Source organism: Lepidochelys kempii, chromosome 7 (assembly GCF_965140265.1).
Source record: "Lepidochelys kempii isolate rLepKem1 chromosome 7, rLepKem1.hap2, whole genome shotgun sequence".
Taxonomy (NCBI): Eukaryota; Metazoa; Chordata; order Testudines; family Cheloniidae; genus Lepidochelys; species Lepidochelys kempii.
This window is the reverse complement of record NC_133262.1, coordinates 58739603-58762303: the sequence shown is the minus strand read 5'-3', so window position 1 is coordinate 58762303 and position 22701 is coordinate 58739603. Positions and strand designations below refer to the sequence as shown.

Sequence of the window (22701 nt, the reverse complement as noted above, 5' to 3'; positions counted from 1 at the left end):
ACTGAACCCTAAAAGGTCAACTTTCCCTCTTGGGGTTCTAGTCATGCTTTCTGTGACCAGTAATGCATACTAAGGGGTGTTTCCATCAGTCACCTTAGCTGTGCCTTCAACACATCAGAGAAGGGCGGTATCCAAAGCCCATTGCAGTCAATAGGGATCAAAGAGCTTTAGAACAATCCCATGTTGCTCTTCTTTTACAATATACACCCAGGCAGAAGGCAAAGCATAGAAGTTAACACACTGATGGGATAGTGGGGTGAGCTTGGAGCTATTGGTAGTGCCAGCATTAAGATGTTGTATAACCTGTGGCTACGAATGTCCTGTCTGTAAAATGGGGGTGGTGATACTTGCTTAGCAGTCTGAGCATAGAAGCCGAGGAATAAATGATCCATCAGGATTTAATTCCCCTTTCATCCTCAGCTGTGGTTGATGGTGGTATCCTTGTGCTACGGAGAGCAGAGGAGGTCAGCCTCCAGAACTGTCAATCGCCCAGCTGCATGTACACACAGAGAGAGGAGCCTTTCGCTATTTTAATTTGGGTGGATTTGTTTGCATAACGCTGCAGCAAAAATCTGGCAAGCAGATTTCTGTGGAGCTGGGAAATATACTTCTCTTTTAGGTCTCCTTTGCAGGTCACTTTATTTCTTTCATGCCAAGCCCAGTCTTCAGTCTTCCTCTAAGCGACTCAAGCTTGTGGCTGCTTGCGTCGCCCCTTGGGCTGCTGCTGTGGTCCTCTTTCTTCTGTCTTTCAAATCAGTGCTGCTGCTCCCAGAGAATTCAAATTCCCTCCTGTCTTGGGCCTGAGCAGTGGCAGGGCTTTGAAGATCAAGAGCCACCCGTGTCAGCACTTGGAGCTTGTTAGAGAGAGAAAAATAATTGTTCTTCAGGGGAATTTAGATTTTAATAGTGTTACCTTTTTTGTGTGTGGTCAGATTCGTAATTGGAATCCAATAATCGCACAATAAAACACTTTGCAAGAGAAAAGCAAGCTATTATTTATCTACTGTTTATATTACAGTAGCACCTCAGAGCCCCCAGTCATGAACCGGCCCCCAGTGCACTGGGTGCTGTCCATACGCAGCACAAAAAGATCGTCTCTGCCCCAAACAGCTGACAGTATAAGTATAAAACAATAGTGAAGGAAAGATAGAAAATCTATTGTGCTTCTCTGGATAGTTCTATAGAGTCAGAGGGATTGTTTGATAATCCCAATCCTGGAATTGTTTAACAATACCCAGTACACTCAAACAGGTCACTCCTAAGCCCCTGCACCGCTCTAGCATGACTCTCTGCCAGGGAATGCCCAGGAGTGGGGGACTCAGGGCTGCCTAAGCTGGTCCCACCCCTTTTGGCCGCTGGAGAAGTGTAAAGGGTAGGGCTCAGCAGGGCTTTCCCAGCCTACAAACAATTTTGAGAATTCAAAAACTTTCCATTTCTGCAGCAGGTTGAAACTGGAGCTTTTTTGTGCAAAATGAGGGAGCAAGCTGCTCCCTGCTATAGCCAATAGCCTGGAGGTCAGGGACTTACCTGCAATGTAGAAAAGCCAGGTTCATATCCCTGCTTTGCTGGGTGTATGTAGAGAGAGAGCTGGGATCTTCATAATATGAATGAATCATTTTATTAACTTTCTAAATTGCTTCTTCCCAGTTTTCAGGGCCAGAATTTATCATTCTGTCCAGTGAACCACCAGTGACCTTACAACTGCCTGGATCCATCATGGTAAATATAATGTTTGGAATTTTGGCCTGATCTGGTGACTCTTAAATTAAATCTCCATGCTAACCTGTAAGACCTGCCTTTAATTCCCAGGCCAGTTTTCCCTGTGATGAGAGTCCTATAGAGATAGCATAATGAGACCCTAAAGACAGGTGAGCACCTCACATTGCTACGTCCTGTGGTTAGAGTGAAACTGATGGAGCATCCATCAAGCCTCAGTTAGGGAAAGCCATTCTGATGCAAAACTTTGGGGAGGTGGATAGATGTCCTCTGAGATTACCCAGCACATCATGTACACTATGCTGCCTATGCTAAAGCAGTGAACACCTGTAGTGTACTTCCCAGACAAAAAACTTCATTAAGCTGGAGCTAAAGCTGAGAGTGCATAGCAGGGATGTTGTGGTAAAAATCCTGACAGGAATATCAGAGTTATGAAATAAACAAGTACTGGAAACCCAGGTCCAACTTGAAAGAACCCCAGACGCTGTCTGGAAATGGTTGGTTGTGTGCCTGGGGACTCCATACATTTTCGAAAAGTTTACAATGCTTGTGACATGACTAGGCAGCAGCAGGCCTTGCAGCTGATTCCTGTCGGCTGGCCATGGGACCAGGACACCCAGAGACCAGGAATCTGGCAGGTGTTTCTGCATGAACACGGCACTCATTCTCAACTCTCTGGTTTGTGTTTTCAGACTAAAAAAGGGAAATCCTATTTGTCTCAAAGGGACCTCAATGTGATTCTGCTCAGCGGGCAGTGCCTCGAGGTGAAATGTGACATCAAATCGAAGGTGAGAGATGTCTTCAATACAGCCATGGCCTACGCGAACCTGGTGGAACATTTCTACTTCGGCTTAGCTTACCTGAAAGGTACATGGCCATGTCTAGTGGCTGCACAGTGGCTCATGACTATAGGAGTCATGCTAATCTGTACTGATGAGTGTGAGTGGAACCTTTTGAGATCCTCAGGTGGAAGGCATTTTAGAAGTTCAGTTTCAAACAGGATTAAGCCCCTCTGGTGTAAACTGTGTCCACTGCAGGAGTGTGCACCAGTGGAGCTATGCGATCTCAGTGTAGATAAGGCCTTAGACCCAGACTTATCCTGAGGTAGGGCAGAGCCATGTTGCCTCATCAGGAGTTCCAGGAAGCTCTGTGCTTCAGGCAGGCCACATGCCTCCAAAAGCTTCCTCGTCTGGTGGGGAAGTGCAGTCTCAGCTACTCCCCTTAAAAGGCCCTTTGGAGTGGCTAGCACCCACGAAGAGCTGGTGGGGAGCAGTCCTTGTACTCAGAGCATGAGGATTGTGTGAAGTGTCAGGGTCTCTTTATGCCCTCCCCACTTCTTGAGTGTCAACATAGGGCCTAGTCAAACATCTGGCTAGCTGTACAGAGAGTTATCCTGGGTATTTCCAGGGTAGAATAAGCCATGAATAACCATCATGGAGGGCAGGGTGGTCTGTGACTCTCTGAGCCCTTCCTGGCAATCTGCTGAAGGGGTGGATGAAAAGCAGTGGAATTCTGCTCTATCAGATGGTCTCCTTCTGCTTCGCTCATCACGGAACCTCAAATTCTCATTTCAGGTAAAGAGTTTTTCTTTTTGGACGATGAGACTAAACTCTACAAAGTAGCCCCAGAAGGTTGGAACGACCAACCCAAGAAGAAAACCTTCATCATTAACTTCACGCTCTTTCTGAGGATAAAATTCTTCGTCAACCACTTTAACACCATCCAGTAAGTGCCAGGGTTCTGTCGGCAGCCAAAGAGGAAGGTGGCATTTAATTTTGGGGTTCGAAGCTCTTGTGACAGTCCCAGTCTCTCTTGTTTTTCAGACATGGTCTGACAAGGCATCAGTTTTACCTGCAGCTTCGTAAAGATATTCTGGAGGAGCGGCTGTACTGCAATGACGAGACCTCCCTGCAGTTAGGTGCTTTAGCCTTGCAGGCAGAACTTGGAAATTATGCTCCCGAGGTATGGTAAATAATACACCTCTTCTCAGAGGTGTCCGCCATCAGCCTGTGTGGTTTTCCCCATCACTTACAGTTAAGATGCAAGTTAAATGGCACCTTGACTTCAGTTCTGCTGGCATTTCTCAATAGAGTGAGTGAACCCCAAAGGATTCACATTTCAAGTTCAGATTAGTTGTCCCTAAAGTTTGCCTGACTATGCAGCACTCATGAATCTGCCAAGCTTGGCTGGAAATCTTGGAGACTGGTCCTTCTTGGGAGATTCCTGGTACTTCCTGCTTGCATGGTAAGGCCAGAAATCCCAGAATATCTCCAGAGTAATTCCAGCCATGGATACAACTCAGAAGCGCAGAAGGGGTTTGCAGAGATGAAAAAATAAGGAAGAGGTAGAAATTGAACATTTGAGCCCCTTCTAAATGTTGCCATTTGGGCTGGGTTGTAGGAATAGGCAAAGGTACAGGGATGTCAGTGAAGATATTTCTGAACCAGTTGTCCAATCCCTGGGTGTAATAATTGATGTTTTTTTCATATCAAAAGAGCAGATGTTTAAGTCCAGGGCCAGATCTCCAACTGGTGTGGCTCCATCACCTGAAGTGAAATTACATTGATTCATGCCATCTGAGGATCTGGCTCTCAGTCTCTGTTGTTGTTTTCCTTAATCTAATATAAAAGTCAAGAAAGAACAGAAATAAAGTACCCATGATAGGGATCTCACTGGGAGTGTTGTCCTCCTCTCTAACAGCTGCAGCAAGTCAGAGAACAGAATGGCTGCTGTCTCTGGCCACAGGCAATTTTAGAATTTAAAGATGCAGTACACAGGGAACAGAGGCACTACACGTTGCTATGTACACTGGACAATATAGATAGAGTTTCCAGACTACAGTGTAGGCTATATTCTGCATTGTCTTGTGCAGTTGTCTTGGGGAAGGAAAGGGAGAAGAAGGGCAGGGGACATCTCTTTCTCCCTCTCCCAAGAACACCTGCACAGGAGCCAGACAGAATGGGGCTAGTTTCCTGAAAGCATGTTGGGGGCCAGCTGACACAGAACTAATCGTGCTCCAAGAGCAATGGAAGCCAGAGCCTCTCGCCTCATGAACCAGTTAGTACCCAGAGGCAGGCATGCGGGAGAGAGATGCTACACACTTGTGCAGTGGATGTGAGAAGCCGTGCTCCTCACACTCCCCTGAGGCAGTCTCCTTGCGTCTGCCCGCTATGGCTCTGCATGCCGTCCCTCCTGGCACGCCTCCAGCAGCAAAAGCCAGAATGGGGCCCCACGCCATGTGTGATGTTGCACGCTGGAGATCGCTGCACCTTCCCTTCGACAGCTCTTCCGCTTTTGCATGAACTGCATTTTCAGCCCTATCTACAGCGCCTTGGGAACTAACCTTTCCCCCTCTCGTTTCTCTGTTTCCCTCCTGAAGATGCATGGGAAGAACTATTTTCGCGTTGAAGACTACGTTCCCGTGAGCCGGATAGAGAAAATGACCCTGGAGTCCATACAGCGAGAACTCGCCAAGCTGCACCGCATGAACCACTCCCTCTTTGAAGATGAAGCCGAGCTGGAATTTTTAAGGGTATCCTCCAATGCATCCAACTTTATTTATTTATTTTGCAGAAGGGCCCTGTCTCTTTCTCCTCGGGCTGTCGTTTCCCTGTCGCCAGTCTGATACAACATCAGAAAGGTGGCAGAACATCTGTGCAAGCTGAGAGTACGTATCGGCAGGTTAGGGATAGAAATCCTTTCAAAGACATTGGAGTTAGCAAAGCAACCATGGAAAAATCAGGACATTCAGAGTTATGGATAAACTGACAAGACACCTAAAGGCTGATTGCGGTTACTCTATTGCTATGCACTCCAACTTTTCTCCTGCCTTAAGTGCGAGTGACGTGGCACGGAACAGGGGGCGGAGAGGAGTGAGCAGCGGATGGGGCCTCAGGGATAGAGGCTGAATGGGGATGGGGCCTCAGGTGGAGCATGGGCGGGGCCTTAGAAGGGAGCAAAGACTGGGTGGGGCCTCAGGGGGAGGGGTGGAGTGGGGGTGGGACTACGGTCCAGGTCTGGTGGCCCCCACACTTCTAGGGAGCTTCTGGTGCTTCTGCCTGGCAACCATAATGGGCCCCTTCCGAGTGTGGGCCATTGGTGCCATTGTAAACCCAGTACTGCCTCAGAACCTCCTTTTTCAATGTATCTGGTACAACTAGATCCATCTTGTACCTGTATCCATCATATGCTAGTTTCTCCTATCTCCTATACAATATTTCATCTCCAAGCTTTCCCATTGTGGCCAGAAAGCTTTCACTGTGGTAGTGTGAGGGAATGCTACTCTCCAGGGTTACTGCATTTGCCAGCTGATTTTCCAATCACAGACTCTCCTGATAGCAGGATCCTCTCTTTGGGAAAATTTTAGTTGCTCTGGGGTCCATTCCTGCAACTTCCTCCCCATTGTTGCAGTGAATGAACTCTCTGTTCGACCTTGTATTTAGCTGTGACACTCTGGGTACTGTTCCCAGACCTGGAGGAGAGCCCCTGTGTAGCTCGAAAGCTTGTCTCTCTCATCAACAGAAGTTGGTCCAATAAAAGATATTACCTGACCCACCTTGTCTCTCTGATATCCTGGGACCAACATGGCTACAACACCACTGTTTGTCTAGGTGTGAGTTATCTGTGTGTGTGTGTGTGTGTGATTTTTAACTTGTCTTCTCCCTCCCCTTACCTCTGAAATATCTGAGATCAGAGCTTCTCTGAACATTAGCCATTTTCCTGCAGTGACACATGCCTTTATTTATATAATCAGTTCAGCTGAATTGCTACTTAATTGTGTTAGTTTATTGTCTAACACTGTCACTGGAATTGATTAGATGGGCTGATTTCGCTCTCTCTCTTCTGCCACTCCATTCCATGTGGAGCGTAGGGCCTTCCATCTTTGCAGGTCTCCTACAGCCGTCTTAGCATCTTCTCATGTCATTTTGATAGGTTTCAGTTCTGCTTCTACTGTGTCTTTCCATATTATCCTTGGTCTACCTCGTTCCCTCTTGCCCTGAGAGTTCCAGTCCAACACGTCTTGTTATGTTATTCGGTCTTTCCTCCCTGTGTGTCCAAGCCATCTCAATTTTCGTTCCATAATTTCCTGTCTGATTGGCTTCTGTTTCGTCGTCCTTCAGAGTTCTTCATTTGTGATTTTTTTCATCTGATACTGAGGATTTATCTGAGGCAGCTGTTTATGAGAACTTGGAGTATAGATAGCAAGGTCTTAATAAGTCTCCAAGTTTCTGCACAATATCATAAGACCGATTTTAAAATGGTGTTAAATCTTCAAAGTTTAGTTTGGAGGCAAGATTTCTGTTTCTCTAGGTCAGCTTTAGAGTTACAAAGGCATGTCTGGCTTTCACTGTTTTGGCTTTATGTCTTCATCTGTTCCACCTGTTGTACTTACAGTGCTGCCAAGATACATGAACTACCAGACCTCTTCTCCATTAGCTGCAGAAAGTATTCCGGGTGTTTCATGTTGTTTGTTGATTCTCATAGTATTAGTTTTCTTGGTGATATTTAATGGCCATCCCATCATGCATAGCAAACCCAATGAAAAAAAGTAGCTCTGTTAGTTTGTGTTTCAATGACTACATCTGTATAAAGTGTCACCAACATGCCATACACATGGTGAGAAAGTTAGTGCATAAAGCGAGGACATGCAAATTCTTCCTCCAAATATGAAACGGGATTTAAAGACTAAGGCCAAGATTTGGCTATTGGTTTTGAAGGCCTCAGATTTTGGGTGCCCAGCTCAACCCACTGTAAAGGGTCCTGATTCTCAGAGGACAGACGCTGAGCACAATCTGAAAACCAGGCCCCTTTAAAGTGACTCATTTTTCGTCTCCCAAAATCTTTTGAGAAGCTTGGGCTAAGAGGCTGGATTGGCCTGCCGGAGAGTGAACTAGATCACAAGTTCTCAGCGTTGCTTTGGCCTGCAACTCACAAAATGGATGAAAAAATCACCCTGTGGCTTTCCATATCCCACCAGCCCTTTGGAAGGGATTGTGGGATTTGGGTCACAGAATGATTATTCAACATGTTGTGGCAGGGTGAGGAGGTGTAGAGATGTTGGGGGAGGGCTTGTAGAATAAGAGGACAATTGGGTGCTTCTCCTACTCTACTCCAGCCTGCATACCTAGCTCCAGGGCAGGGACAGTGCTGGTCCCCCCGGCTGCAGTGCTGGCTCCTTGAAGCACTGCTCCCATTCCCCTGGAGCTGAGCCTTGTGCAGGAAGGGCATGGATCTGAACAACTGCTCTGGAATTTGGTGGAGTCCTGGTGGGAACCAAATTTCTCTTTCCAAAGCTGCTGTCAGGCTTGGCCTGCACTTTAATTACAATTTAGCGAGCCCCAGAGCTGAAGCTTCCTGGTGAGTCAGTAGCTTGTAATGTATATTTTTTTTAAAAAAGAAAGAAGAACTGTGGGGCAGTAGCTCCGAGTGAGATTATGGAAGGCAGAGAACTGTTTTTTCCTTGATGCTAAGATTTCCAGAGATTCTTTACGATGCATAAAACAAATCCCACAAGCACATAGTGCCCGGGCAGCCTTGACTCCTGATACCCATCTCTTAGCAGTTTTAGCACTATCAGTGTGTTTGCTGCATTTTGTATCTTAGTTTGATCAGGGGAACAAAGACCTGGAGAAGAAGGTGGGAAGGAACAAAACTGAATGTTTGTGGAGCGGCATTAACCCCCAAGCAGACTTCTGCTCAGGAATCTGCACTGTGTCTAAATAGCAGTGATACTGAGCACATGCATCCATTGTAATTGTCAGAGCACTGTACAGACAAGTAACGAGTCCTCACAGCCTCCCCTGTGAGGCAGGAGGGGAAGGGTTATGGTCATTTTACAGATAAGAAACTGAGGCAGGGAGAGGTGACATGACATCCCCTAGATCAGATGGTGAGTCAGTGGGAGAGCTGGGACAAGAATTTTGAATGGGTTTCCAAGACTTAAAGAGCGTGGGAGTACACAGGGGAGTCACTGCTCCCTATCTCCCCTGCTCATCATCTGCCTTGGTTCCCTTTGGATTTGCTGCTTTCTGCTCACATCCTTGGATCACAGCACTGGGCTCTGTGTGATATTTAGCATGGATTGCACATAACGCTGAGTAAGTGCACCCCTCTTCCTCTCTGAAAAGGTGACTCAGCAACTCCCGGAGTATGGGGTGCTGTTCCATCGGGTGTCCCAAGAGAAGAAGGCAGCTGGAGGGGACACTGTCCTGGGAATCTGTGCCAAGGGCATCATTGTGTACGAGATGAAAAACCACACCAGAATTGCCAGTTTAAGATTTCAATGGAGGGAAATGGAGAGGATTTCAGCTCATGTGAGTGTGATCCCAATGAACCCTTACCCGTCCACACTGGGTTACTCCCCTCGGTCTGTTCCTTTGGTAAATACAGACATCTACTTCAGAGCCATGCTCAGAATCATTAGGCACAAGACATGCCCATTTTTGACCCAGTTCAAAAAACATTGGGATCCAGCTGTGGGGTTCTGAGCATCCCAATGCTCAGTGATGGTTGGATCTTGAGGTCTAACCCACTTCTAGGAGCTGATGTTCACCCCCTGTAGGACTGCATAACCTAGACCTGAGGAACATTATTTGTGTAAAACCTTTTTTGGACAAAAATGCAAATTGAAGTCAACCAAAACAGTTCACAAATTTGAGCCGATTTCAGTTGGGGGAGGGAGGAAAGGTTTTTTTGGTGGGGAAATGTCAGAATTTTTTGTTTTGGAATTTCCCCCAGTTTTCATAGATTCCAAGGCCAGATCTTGGAGAAAAATATCCTCTAAAACCATGTGAAAATGTGTTAACACCCCCCACCAACCCCAGAAATGAAACAAAATATTTCATTTGACCCCAAATTAATTTTTTTTATTTTTTTAATTCACTTTTTACTTTTTTGATTCAGCCACCAAACTGAACAATCAGCTAGTCACATGGCTCCAACATAGCCCTCAGTGTGGGCCATAGCAGAGGGATTCTATCAGACAGCTGGTAGCCTGCTGCTCTAACCCATGTCCATTTCTCCCTCCCCTCTCCTCTCCTCCCTCTCTGCCTTTCTCTTTTTTTGATCCCTCTGCTACTGTATTGGGTCACTGTGGCAATTGTCCCTTCCTCTCCCAGATCCCTCTTTGTCCCCCTGCCTCTCTATACACTGATGTGCTATGAACAGTGTTATGGGACTGCAATACCACACCCCACCCTGCCATGGCATTCTGACATTAGAAGTGTATCAGCCAATCACCACACAGCCATCTACTCCCTTCCCACCACTAGCCTGCTTGCCCCTTTAATGCATTTGCAGTCTGCAGGCCGACTGGCTAAAATGTCATCATTCTTAGGTCCAAGTTTTCTGATGGCTACTGATCCTGCTGCCACTGAAGTCCATGTCAGAAACCCCACTGATTTCAGTGGATGTGAGGATAGGACCCAAATGCAAATGAGTGACACCCCACTCACCCATATCAGAGTTGTGGAAGGAGTTCATTGCATTTTCAGAGCATAGACCCAGGGCAGATATATGCCTGAATAAACTAATATGATTCTATCGGCAAGCCTTGCATTCCTCTGGGAAATGTCCTGGGTGGAATATAAAGTGAAAGGTGCATTTTTATTTCCTTTAGAGAAAAAAGTTCACGATTGAAAGCAACTTCAGTGGCAAAAAACACACGTTCGTCACCGACACGGCAAAGACTTGCAAATATATACTGGACCTCTGCTCTGCCCAGCACAAATTTAATGCCCAGATGTATTCCAGGCAGCTTCAGCAAGCTTCCTCCGGTGAGTGCCATAGATACTGTCCGTCACACGGGGAATAGGTGAGGGAGGTTTGGTAAGGAATGGAGGAAGCTCAAGGAGAGGAGAGATGCTGGTTGGGTAAGGCACTGAGCTGGGAATCAGATCTGGGTTTGCCATTTGGCTCCACCAGAAACTTCCCATGGGCCTTGTGCAATCAGTTCATCTCACTCTGACTCAACTGTCCCTCTGTAATGTTTCCTGACCTCACAGGGGTTGGGAGTCTGTGAGGCTGAATTAACACTGGGAGGTGCTCTGGTGACGTGTGCCACAAAACTTGGTTGGTATGAAATAAGCTTTATTATACTTAGCTGCAGGAACTGTGCTGGGAATTTTGAGGACAACAGATCAGATCTAGCCCTGGTGCAAGCAGAGACATGTTCCATTGCAGTAAATGGCTGTTGTGCCTACTTGTGTAAGGGCTGAATTTAGTCCATTAGGAGTTTTTGCCTGAGTGAGGACCAAAAGTGAGGTTTACTTGGTCCTGTCTCAGCGCAGGGGGCTGGACTTGATGACTTCTCAGGTCCCTTCCTGCCTGACATTTCTATGATGTTATGATTATTAGGGTTATTAGCCCTCTGCATCCACAGCTCTCAAAGTATTCTGCAGAGGTGGGTAAATGTAATATATATGGGGAAACTGAGGCAGAGGTGAGAGGGAAATAACTTGGCCAAAGTTTCACATACCTCTGTTGATTTCAATGGAGCTACACTGATTCACACCAACTGAGGATCTGGCCCACTGACTTCAATGAAGTTATGCTAATTTCTGCCAGCTGCAGATTTGGCCCTGTGAGTCAGTGGCAGAGCTAGGAACCCTGACTCTCATACAAGTGTGCTAGCCATTAGGTCAGACTGCCCCTCTTTCAAGTGGAAGTGTTGCATGCCGGGCAATGAGGTTATATCACGGGCACAGAATGGTTAATATTTCCAAAATTCTTTCATAGGAGACAAAGTTCTTGTACAATTTAATTAACAGGAAATCACTCTGCAGAGGTGTCAGAAAGTAGCAGAAAGGAGGCTTATGTCTAGGTCCCTACAAAATTCACGGCCATGAAAAACACGTCACAGACTGTGAAATCTGGTCGTCCCCGTGTAATTTGGTCTTTTGTGTGCTTTTACCCTATACTATGCAGATTTCATGGGGGGAGGGGGAGAGGAGACCAGTGTTTCTCAAATTGGGGGTCCTGACTCAAAAAGGAGTTGCGGGGTGTGTGTGTGTGTCACAGGGTTTTTTTAGGGGTGTTATGGTATTGCCATCCTTATTTCTGTGCAGCCTTCAGAGCTGGGTGGCTGGAGAGCGGCAGCTGTTGGCCAGGCACCCAGCTCTGCAAGCAGCGCCTCGCCAGCAGCAGCACAGAAGTAAGGGTAGCAGCACTGCAACCCCCCCAACAATATCCTTCTGACCCCCCCACAACTCCTTTTTGCATCAGGACCCCTACAATTACAACACTGTGAAATTTCAGATCTAGACAGCTGAAATCATGACATTTACTATTTTTTAAATCCTATGGCTGTGAAATTGACCAAAATGGACCATGAATTTGGTAGGGCCCTACTTATGTCCATGGAACCCCCTGTGTTGTTGGGGTTCCTTTTACTTCTGATTTAACACCAGAGAGCTGTGATCAGTCTACAAATGAGACCTGAAATTGCACCATCAGGCTTGCTGAGCAACAATATTCTGTAATGAAAATGATTACATTCAAGATATGAGGGAGCAAAATTAATTAGGAGGCAGAAAAATTATAATGCAAGCCCTGATTACAAGCATTTAAAATCACAGACTGTTCAGTCTTGTGCAAGCCATTAGCCTGATGGGCTGGGGCAGCAGATCCTGAGTGCAGAGTTAGCTCGTCCTTGTGGGTCCTCCTGGATGGGATTGGTTCCTTGAAGGTAGGTGGCAGTGACCCTTGTTCAGAATTAGACTCTCTTTGCAACCCAGTGCAGGTCTTTCCCCAGCAAGGCAGAATCCCTTCCACGCGAGTGGCTAGGAGAGCTCCCCTTTTACTGTTGCCTGGCTCAGATGCATCTGCCACATTTTCTGCAGATCTTAATGCAGCTCCCCACTCAGCTATCACTATGGCAACTCTCAGACTTTGCTGAGAAGATGGACAGTTAACCCTTTCAACGCCTCTTAACAAATGCCTCTGATCAAACCCACTGAGGAAACGGGCAGCCTAGGTGTAATGAAACTAAAAAGCAACATTCCAGAGGGCTAAAAAAATGTCTAGTAGGGAGAGGCACTGGAGATCAGGGTCAAATGGGAGGAAGTGGGGAATGTACAGCCATATTGATTTCCAGCCCTCCGACTTGCAACCCGCATTGTCATGGCAGCAGGGATTCTGTTGTACTTCTAGGTATGTCCTTAACTATCAGCTGCCCCCAAGTCCCCTTTAAGGGGTATTCCAGCCCACTGAGAGAGAACCTGAATAAATTAATATTGACTCGTCAGCTTTAACTTTCATTGGGCCTGGAGGCAGGGATGTAAATAGATTAATAGAATTCCCAGGGCAGAGGCACCACCGAGACCATCTAGTCTGACCTCCTGCCTAACACGGGCCAAAGAACTGCCCCATAATAATTCCTAGCTCAGAGCTTTTAGGAAAAAACATCCAGTCTTGATTTAATAATTGCCAGTGATGGAGAATCCACTGCAATCCTTGATAACTTGTTCCAATGGTTAATGAACCTCACTGTTAAAAATTGACACCTGATTTCCAGTCTGAATTTGTGTAACTTCAGCTTCCAGCCATTGGAGTGTGTCAGACCTTTCTCTGTTAAATTGGAGAGCTCATTATCCAATGGTTGTTCGCCATGTAGATACTTAGACCGTGATCATCTCTTTATTAAGTCTATCACTATAATAAGGAATGTTTTCTAATCTTTCAGTCATTCTTATGACTCTTCTCCGACCCCTTTATTGCTGCCCCCAAATCTGGCTATCAACAAGGAATTGGTGGTTTCTCTTAGAGGTGTGAAGTTAGATGTCGTTCACTGCCACCAAAATAGTCCCTTCTTCACCAGTACAGAGTGTGCAGGTGCTGAGGACCCACTCCCTGATCCCTCTCTGATGTCGTGGGAGCATGTCTCCTCAGATACACATGTGTTGTGTTGGGCTGGTGGCCCATGACACAGGTGAGCATCAGCTGATCACAGCTGCTCCAGACCTCTGCAGACAGAACCTTCCAGTTCCATTGACAGATTTGTTAAATGTACATTTCAGAAATGCATTCAGGTTTAATGGGGCTGCACACTGCATCTTCCTTGGTGGAGACTGAATTTGCAGAAAAGTTCACATGAATGAAAGCCAAATCCAAATGAAAAACACAATATCTCCTATGATATAATAGAAAATGCTTGAAAACCCTTTCTCACACTCCAGCTTCTTGATAGTTTTAGGAATATCAGAACAACTATAGATAATGTCAGGCTTTTTGTAAGGCTGGCATGTTGAAAAGGCTAGACAGAAAGCAGTTCTGAACATAAAAGGCTGGAAGAAAGTCAGTGGATTTATCTTTTTCTCATTCGCCCTTCTCCCTCAGAGGACAACAAGTTTATGGAAATAGTCAAATCAAATTCTGCTTATGCAACTCAGCACGAACATCTTGCCCTGATTCAGAGACTGTCCTGCTCAGAAAATGTCCTGTACGGGGCCAACCTGGAGCACATGTCTGCTGGGATGATGAGCAAGTCTTGCGATAACCTCAGTGTGGAAACCAACAATGGGATCGGGGACAAAAGCAATCTAGGCAGGTGAGTTTAAATTGGCTTTTTCCTCTGAATGGGACTAAAAAGCAGATGTTGGCTCAACAACTGGGCGTGTATTTATTACCTAAAACCTTTGTCTGACAGGGTCAGATTCTAGAACCCTGCATGGAGGTGCAGTGTTACTTTTGCTGATTTACTCTGATGTCAGACCAGGAGGGTCCTATTAGCTCCAATCCTGGAGCATATAAAGGTTTGAAAATCTCTGAGCCAGAGGGGACTAGCAGCAGACACAGAAGAGGTCCTGTAGTGAGAAACCCTAGAAAGCAGCCAAATTTAGGAGAAAACTTAGGTTGAGGTTTATATTTTATTGTTAAGTTAATAAAGGCAAAGAGAGAGGTCTCATGTGTGCGTATTCTATATAGAGTACGGTGGGAACTCTGCCAGTATGATAGCCTGGACTTGTGTGGTTAAAGTTACTTGGCCTTTTCTGTAGTGTCATACAACCCCATTTCACAATATGCTTCCACCAAAGTGCATCCTCTCCCTTCAGATGTTAACTTGTGAGGCATTCCACCTAAAGTGATGACCCACTGCCTTGCTCCTGTGCTGTCCTCTTCTCTACCAGCTTGTGCCCTGGGCAGGGGACTTATTTGTTTAGCACCAGTTTCCTGCTCTACATCACATGGTCTAGTCATAATAACAGTGTCCCTAGGCTTTGCTGCCATTTGGGCTGAAATTAACTATTTTGTTTCAGGTCACTGCAGACTTCTTTCAGGCCCCTTATTTCAGAGCTAGCCTGTGCCCTTTGTTAATATTTGTATTGTGTTCACGCCCAAAGGCCACACCCATCAGGATGGGTTCTCTATTGGGTTAGGTGCTGTACATACACAGAGGAAGACAAAGAGAGAACAATCTAACAAGTAAGAACTTGAGTCAGAACTGGTGTCATGTTTGTTTCCAGACACAAAAAGCAACCCATTTACTTTCAGACTGAATGCCTTTCATTTTGGATTAAGGGAAACAATGAAAAAAAGAGAGAACAAAAGTGAAGTCTTCATGAGAAAGCACAGTGTGTGTGTGTCTCCTCTGTGACAGGTAGCATTTGGCCTGAATGAACAAGGGTAGTGTGTTTAGTCTGGAGATGAGAAGGCGGAGTGAGGACATAACAGTCTTCAAATACATAAAATGTTGTTATAAAGAGGAGCGTAAATTGTTATTTAAATTGTTCTCCTGATCCACTGAGGACAGGACAAGAAGCAATGGGCTTAAATTGCAAGGGAGGTTTAGTTCGGACCTCAGGAGAAACTTCTTAACTGTCAAGTAGTTAAGCTCTGAAATAAAATACCTAGGGAGGTTGTGGAATCTCTGTCATTAGAGGTTTTTAAGAACAGGTCAGAGAAATACCTGTCAGGGATGGTCAAGATAATACTTAGTCCTGCCTCAGTGCTGGGGACTCAGTCCCTTCCCGTCCTTCTATGATTCTATGTTTAAAGGTGCAGTACATAGAAAACAGAATGAGAACTTCTCCTTTCATTGACATTACTACATGCACCAGTGTGTGGGTGGTTGCTGTAGCTGCACAAGGCTCCTGAGGCCTTTAAGAGATTTGAATGCCATTTGAAGTGCTATGAAGTAGAACAAAGCCTAGAAGAGAGAGGATCACTATAGAGCCCCCCATTCCAGGGTAACAGAGTCCCACCAGACAAACTGTCTGTATGCTGTTTCAGGCAGTCTTCCATTCTGACTTGAGGTTTGGTATCATTTTCCCAGTGGCTGGTAAGGGAACCCAGGCCTGCTTGCTCCTAAGGGTTCCAGCCCAGGGACCATATATGTAGCAATCCAGATCTCAGACCCTGTTGCTGTTTCCCCAGACCCCTTCTACCCCAACTGTCTATCTCCTTGCCTATCTCTGGGAGCTTCCTCTGCTTCCCTTCTTGGCCTTTCGCAGGACCCCCCAGTCCAGGGCAGGACCCCAGGGTGTACTCTCCCATGGATCTTCTTCTTGTCCCTGGCCAGTTCCCTTTCCATCTAGGGAGTGACTGCAGATCTCCTTTCTGCTCTCACTTCCTGGCTTTACACTCCTAGCCCAGCTCCTCCCCGGGCTGGGCTTTACCTGCCATTCAAGCTTAGCAATTCCTGGTTCCCCTCCAGGTGCAGCATCCAAGATTAACTGGCTGCTTCGGGCCAACATTAACCCGCTCAGGGCTTGTGTGGGGTGGACACCCCATAGCAGTCCTTTAATGAACGGTTGAGTAGTGGATATCAATTGAAAGCTAATGCCAGCCAGACTAAGCCCAGCCTTCTCTGATAAGGAGATCTAGTGGCCTGAGCATATGTCCGGAGCCAGGAATTTCTCTGTTCTCATCTTGGCTCTGACCTGCTTTGGAAAGTTTTTTGAAGATGGAGAGTGCTGCTGTCTATTTGTTACATTAATGTCAGTCTTCTTTGTTGCTTCTAGCTCTTACTCTGGATTGTCCCAGTCAGAAGTACACATTAGTTTGAATGAAAAACAACGGAGCTATGACTATCTCTCTATCCATTCAACTCCGAATACAGCCCGCAGTGAGTATGCTAGATTGTGATGCACTCGGAGTTCTGCAGTGATCTGAAAAGGAAACATAACAACTGGCACCATGGGGCTCAAGGTTCATCGCATCTCAATGATAGCAGATCAGATGTACTCACTTTACAATGTAAAAGATCGTTGTTCTCACGTCCAGGCCTGCAAATTAACCCTGGGCTCAGCGACTCAAGCTGGGTTCTTTATTTCCCCTTCATTGACACTAGTAATAAGGGCCCAGCAGACCAAGCTATTCTTCCAGTGATGCCCCATTGTCTTCAGTGAGGTTGCTTAGCTGTATCTAAAGGCCTGACATGAGGTGGCACAGGTGTTAGTGAGAGCGGAATTTGGCCTTCCAATGGAAATATAACAACATTTCTGTAGTTGATGCACGAGATCGCAGAGAACGCAGCTCCCCCTTCTATGCCTGTGCTGGCACTGCAGGAGTAAAAAGCCATAGAAACCGATGTTAGACACTGAAATCAGCAGCTCTGACTCTCACACATGCCAGGGCAGATCTGATGAAGACGAAGCTGTCATTTTTACACAGCCCCTTTTCAGAGCAGAGCCACATTTTCAATGTCCACATTGCAGTAAGTGACGTGGTACGACGGATGACTCCAACCAAAAAGCCATAGCCACAACTGGTGCTGTTTGGATCCCATGACAGCACCGGCCAGCAGGAAGGGCATGGAGATGAAGGCCCCGATTTGAGAAAGCGCTTTGGCGTTTCTGCACTCGGCATGGCAATGCCTAACTAATTTAGAAGCCGACATCTCATTTTCAACAGGGATGGCAGCCAAAATCCCATTGACAATCGATGGGACTTCGGCTGCTAAATCTGCTAGGTGTTGCAATGCTGAGTGTAGAAAAACCTAAATGACAGGTTTAGAGTAGCAGCCGTGTTAGTCTGTATCTGCAAAAAGAACAGGAGTACTTGTGGCACCTTAGAGACTAACAAATTTATTAGAGCATAAGCTTTCGTGGGCTACGGCCCACTTCATCGGATGCATAGAATGGAACATATAGTAAGAAGATATATATATATATACACATATACATACAGAGAAGGTGGAAGTTGCCATACAAACTGTAAGAGGCTAATTAATTAAGATGAGCTATTATCAGCAGGAGAAAAAAACTTTTGTAGTGATAATCAGCCATCTTGATTATCAGTACAAAAGTTTTTTTCTCCTGCTGATAACAGCTCATCTTAATTAATTAGCCTCCTACAGTTTGTATGGCAACTTCTACCTTCTCTGTATGTATATGTGTGTATATATATATATCTTCTTATTATATGTTCCATTCTATGCATCCGATGAAGTGGGCCGTAGCCCACGAAAGCTTATGCTCTAATAAATTTGTTAGTCTCTAAGGTGCAACAAGTATTCCTGTTCTTTTTGCAAAACCTAAATGTCTTTTATGACCCCAGGCCTTAGGCGTAGTGGGATTTGGATACTTAATTCCCATAAACTCCTGTAAAGATCCCTGCCTGGCCCAGCCCCCTTACTGCTATTTATTCTTTGTATTATCATAGCACCAGTCATGGACCAGGCCCCCACTGTGCCAGGCACTGTACATTTTTAGGTGTATTTCAGTAGCGCCTAGGAGCCCCAGTCATGGACTGGGACATCTTGTGCTGTACAAACCCAGAACAAAAGGTGGTCCCTGACTGTCTAAATAGAAGTGGTCCCTCCAAGTGAGGGGAAATATGCATAGGTGGGACATTGTCGGGGAAGCTTGCACTGTAGTGCTTACCCGTTCTGTAGATACATACAGGATGCCAGTCTCCAGGGCTCTCCATCTAGCACCTCTCATCTGCAGCATATTAATGTAAAAAAGGGAATAATGATGTTGAAATTAAGCATCTTAACTTCTAAACACCCGAATGGTCAAAGAATGTCATGTCCTCCCCTTGTCTGCACTTGTCTGTTTATTCCAGCTGTTTTGTTTCTGCAGTCCCAGGTTCCCCAATCAGTCAAAGAGAGAATATGCTGGCTGGATTAGAAAGAGAAATCATTTGTGTCACTTTAAAACGAGATCCTAAAAATGGCTTTGGTGAGTAAGGGGTATGAATGGTATGTTTGTTACCAGGACTGTCCGAGCATGTATATAGGCCTTTAGATTCTTTCTTTCTTTCTTTCTTTCTTTCTTTCTTTCTTTCTTTCTTTCTTTCTTTCTTTCTTTCTTTCTTTCTTTCTTTCTTTCAATACAGTTTTTAGACAACTATTTAGAAAAATAAATCTGGTGAACAAGATAAGCTGTTTCCAGGTTGGGTATCAGCAGTTACAGAAACGTTGCAATTTGTCTCTATCCAAAGATATTTGCTATGTGAAATTGGGCAAGTTGGTAGCTTCCTTGATCTTGCTGATTCCATGTGACTGCCAACTTTTGCATAGCACTTTGAGGTCTACAGGTTAAAAATGGCAAAGCATCATTATTTAGCCACTGTTTTTCAGCAGGTGTAACCAACACACAGAAGTTTGTGGTGGACTAATGGGGTAGGCATTGGGTGTAGAACCAAAAGTGCTAGGTTCTGGACAGACATCTGTCACCTAGGAAATGTGATTTTTTTTTTTGTTTAGCACTTAATACCAACATGTGACACGAATGCATGCATTGTGCAGTTATATATGTAGCTTACTTAGCTGCATAGTGACTATGCAACCTTAACGTGGGTATTATCTGACTTTTAAATGCCTGACTGTACAACCTTAATATTATATTATGTAACACACTGGCAAACTGTGTGCTGCATCCACTATTAGTTATTGTCCCACTAGAGGATAGCAGCCTACTACTGCAGACAGCTAACACAGTTACTCTTTGAAGTCTTAAGTGACAGAGATCTGTACTGAAAGTTCTGGGTTCAAAACCAGCTGACAACCCATGTGGGGAGTTCTTAGAGTATGTACAGAATTATTATTTAGAGCTAAGCCCAAAACTAAACCCTGGATCCAAACAAACTTGAATCTTGTGAAAGGTCTGGTCTGGATCCAGACAGCACAGCTGTGTGGTCTAGTGGTTAGAGCACTGGCCTGGGACTCAGGAGATCTGGGTTTTATTCCCAGCTGTACCAAGGGGCTGCAATCGCTACCTGGCTGCTTGCTGGCTCTGGCCACTTCTTCTGTGGCTCTGCTCCCGCTCCCCATGCTGCTGCCCAAAGGAAGTGAGAGCTAGGTCCAGGAGGCAGCAGTAGCGCTGAGGAAATGGATGGAGCCAGTGGGCCAGCAGTCAGTAATCTGTCCCCATCCTGCGCATGTCCTGGAGGTGCTTCCTCTGCCATTGCCCGGATCCCATTCCCCATGCTGCTGCTTGCAGTGAGAGCATGGCGGAAGGATGAGCACCTCCAGGGAGGCACAACCCACCTAGACTTTTCCTGCAACCCACTGATGGGTTTGGGAAACACTGGCTTCTATGACTTGGGAGCATGGCTCTTCATGGCCCTGATTCAGGAAAGCACCCCTATTCAGGAAGGGCACCTAAGCACTTGCCGCTAAAGTCAGTGGGTCATAAGTTTGATTGATAAAGGTAATAGAGTTGATGTAATATACATAGATTTCTGTAAGGCAAGATTGATTTGGTACTGCCTGACATTTTGATGAAAAAAACTAGAATGATATCAAATTAACATAGCAGATATTAAATGGATTAAACACTGGGTAACTGATAGGTCTCAAAATGTAACTGTAAATGGTGAATCATCATTGAATGGATCTGTTTCCAGTGGGGTCCCCCAGGGATTGGTCCAGTAGGGAACAAATATTTAATAATCAGCTCTTCAGTCTTTAACAGAGAAAGGTCTAACACGAGTCAACAGCTAGAAATTGAAGCTAGACAAATTCAGACTGGAAATAAGGTGTAAATTTTTAACAGTGAGAGTAATTCACCATTGGAGCAATCTCCACCACTGACAAATTTTAAATGGAGATTGGGTGTTTTTCTAAAAGATCTGTTCTAGGAATGAATTTGGGGCAGTTCTCTGGCCTGTGTTATACAGGTGATCAGACCGGATGATCACAGTGGTTCCTTCTAGCCTTAGAATATATGAATCTATGGGGAAAAAAAGTGCATACTTAAAGTTAAATGTAAACTGAAGTGCTTCCCGAACCAGGGCTTCGATGAGGCAAAATCAAAGAGCTCCATTCCCCAGAGTATGCAGATAACTTATGGCAATGGAAAAGATGCTTTTGTTCTCCTAAGGTTCATTTTTCTAATAATACCAGCTTTTCCAACTTCTCATGCTATCTCATTTTTGCAGGTTTCGTAATTATTGGAGGAGAAAATGTGGGGAAATTAGACCTCGGAATATTTATCGCATCAATTATCCCTGGGGGACCTGCAGACAGAGCTGGGCATATCAAACCAGGTCACTGTCCCCAGTTTTTAATTAGAATTCAAATGCTTTCATGGTTTAAAATGAACTGATCTGGCCTTATTTCCCCCCCCCCTTCCCCCCCGATATGTTTTGTTTTAATCCTGTTCTTAGGGGGACGACTCATCTCCGTGAATAATGTTAGCCTCGAAGGTGCTTCTTTTAATACAGCGGTTAAAATTATACAGAATTCTCCTGATGATGTGGAACTGATCATCTCTCAACCCAAAGGTACAATAGGGCTTGGGAGGTGAATGGTTTTATGGGCCATGGGAGTGGTTGGCTCAGGGCACTGGTAATGGGATACCTTTGGAGGCTTTTGCCTCTAAACTGCAGGTTATAATTCAGCCCAGGTCGGTAGTGAGTGCACGTGACCAAAAGTAGATACCCTGTCCAGCTGTCACTGTGAAATGAGCTGATGCTCGAAGGACCTGAGCCTGGGAACTTGTCCATTGACTTCTATGGACTCAGCATTGATCCCACTGTCCAGTTCTTAGTCAGCAGGTGTCCGTCTCGCAAACCATCCGTCTCAAGTGGCCAAGAAATGAATGTGCTATAGAGATGGTTACAAGCAGCAGATTAAAACTAATGAGGGCCCAGATGCACCATACTTTGCATTCCCAGAAAACATCAGGTCCCCCCCCCCATAGATACCTTAAACTACATCCTCCAGGTCTCTGACTCATCCTCTTTGGCTCTCCTCCATCTAATGGATCTTTCCCTCTCAGCATTCCCATAAGGTCTTGATGTCTCATAGAGTAACTGCTGCATCAGGCATGGATCCCAGCGTCCAGGTACTCAGGAGCTCATATACCAAGGTGAAGGGCACAGTATAAGAGCCTGAATAGAGGAGAGTAGAAAGTTCCTCTCTTAATCCACTCTTGGTGCTCCCTCTAGGGCAGTGTTGAGGCACACTGGAAGGGCCCTGTTGTAAAGCTTACACGGTTGCTACCGGCTGTGTGCTTTACCTGTTCTGTGGCTATAAGGAGATGGAGACCCTGATGCTGTCAGACCAGCAATCAGTTCACTCAAAAGTGGAAAAAACCCAACAACAACAAAATTTTGGACATGTGAAATCATAAAATCCTAAAGATGTTCTGATATCTGCATTGGTTAAGAAAAGGTGCTTACCTTCAGCAACTACAGTATTTAATAAATTGTGATTGTATCAAAAAAGATGATAGGGATAAGAAATGTTTATAGCTTGTTAAAGCAGTTGCATTATCAATCAAAATAATTAAGACTGAAATGTGATTTCCCTCAGAAACCCCATCCACTCTTGCCCCTTTCAGGAGCTAATACATTTCTTAAAAATTCTTTTTGTGCTAAAAGTTTCCATGCTCCATCTTAGTGCAAGGACAAGGCTTATTCTATCTAAAGTTTCAGCAAAATAGTCTCTGAAATTTTTGAGTCCTGCAAGGGTGAAATGAATACATGTGCCCCACATTTTCTAAGCAGAAATGCTTATCTCCACAATGGCTGTATCAATATTACTCAAACTTAGCTTGTTTTGTAGATCTTGTTGAGATTTCAGGACCTAGCCACTTT

General features: G+C 45.3%; 2 protein-coding genes across 5 annotated transcripts in view; both read left to right on the top strand.

Annotated features, from left to right (window-relative positions):
• Positions 1-3427, top strand: part of FRMPD2 (FERM and PDZ domain containing 2) — a 49429-nt gene extending 46002 nt beyond the window's left edge. The window contains exons 10-12 of the mRNA XM_073354755.1: positions 1648-1719; positions 2409-2504; positions 3291-3427. Coding sequence (XP_073210856.1) covers positions 1648-1719; positions 2409-2504; positions 3291-3338 — 216 coding nt within the window. The 3' untranslated portion in view covers positions 3339-3427. The remainder of the gene's footprint in view (positions 1-1647; positions 1720-2408; positions 2505-3290) is intronic.
• Positions 3428-3634: 207 nt separating this feature from the next.
• The window catches only part of LOC140914653 (tyrosine-protein phosphatase non-receptor type 20-like), an 80748-nt gene continuing 61681 nt past the window's right edge, over positions 3635-22701 (top strand). For 2 of the 4 annotated variants that reach the window (XR_012159933.1, XM_073353032.1), the window contains exons 1-9: positions 3635-3683; positions 5096-5248; positions 8844-9029; positions 10334-10490; positions 14050-14260; positions 16674-16777; positions 18738-18836; positions 21040-21147; positions 21268-21384. Coding sequence is in view for 3 of the 4 variants with exons in the window: in XM_073353032.1 (XP_073209133.1) it covers positions 3681-3683; positions 5096-5248; positions 8844-9029; positions 10334-10490; positions 14050-14260; positions 16674-16777; positions 18738-18836; positions 21040-21147; positions 21268-21384 (1138 nt within the window). In the remaining variant the exon portion in view is untranslated. Of the gene's footprint in view, positions 3684-5095; positions 5249-8843; positions 9030-10333; positions 10491-12358; positions 12401-14049; positions 14261-16673; positions 16778-18737; positions 18837-21039; positions 21148-21267; positions 21385-22701 lie in introns of those variants that run through there. The other 2 variants (XM_073353033.1, XM_073353034.1) reach the window with 2 other exon arrangements.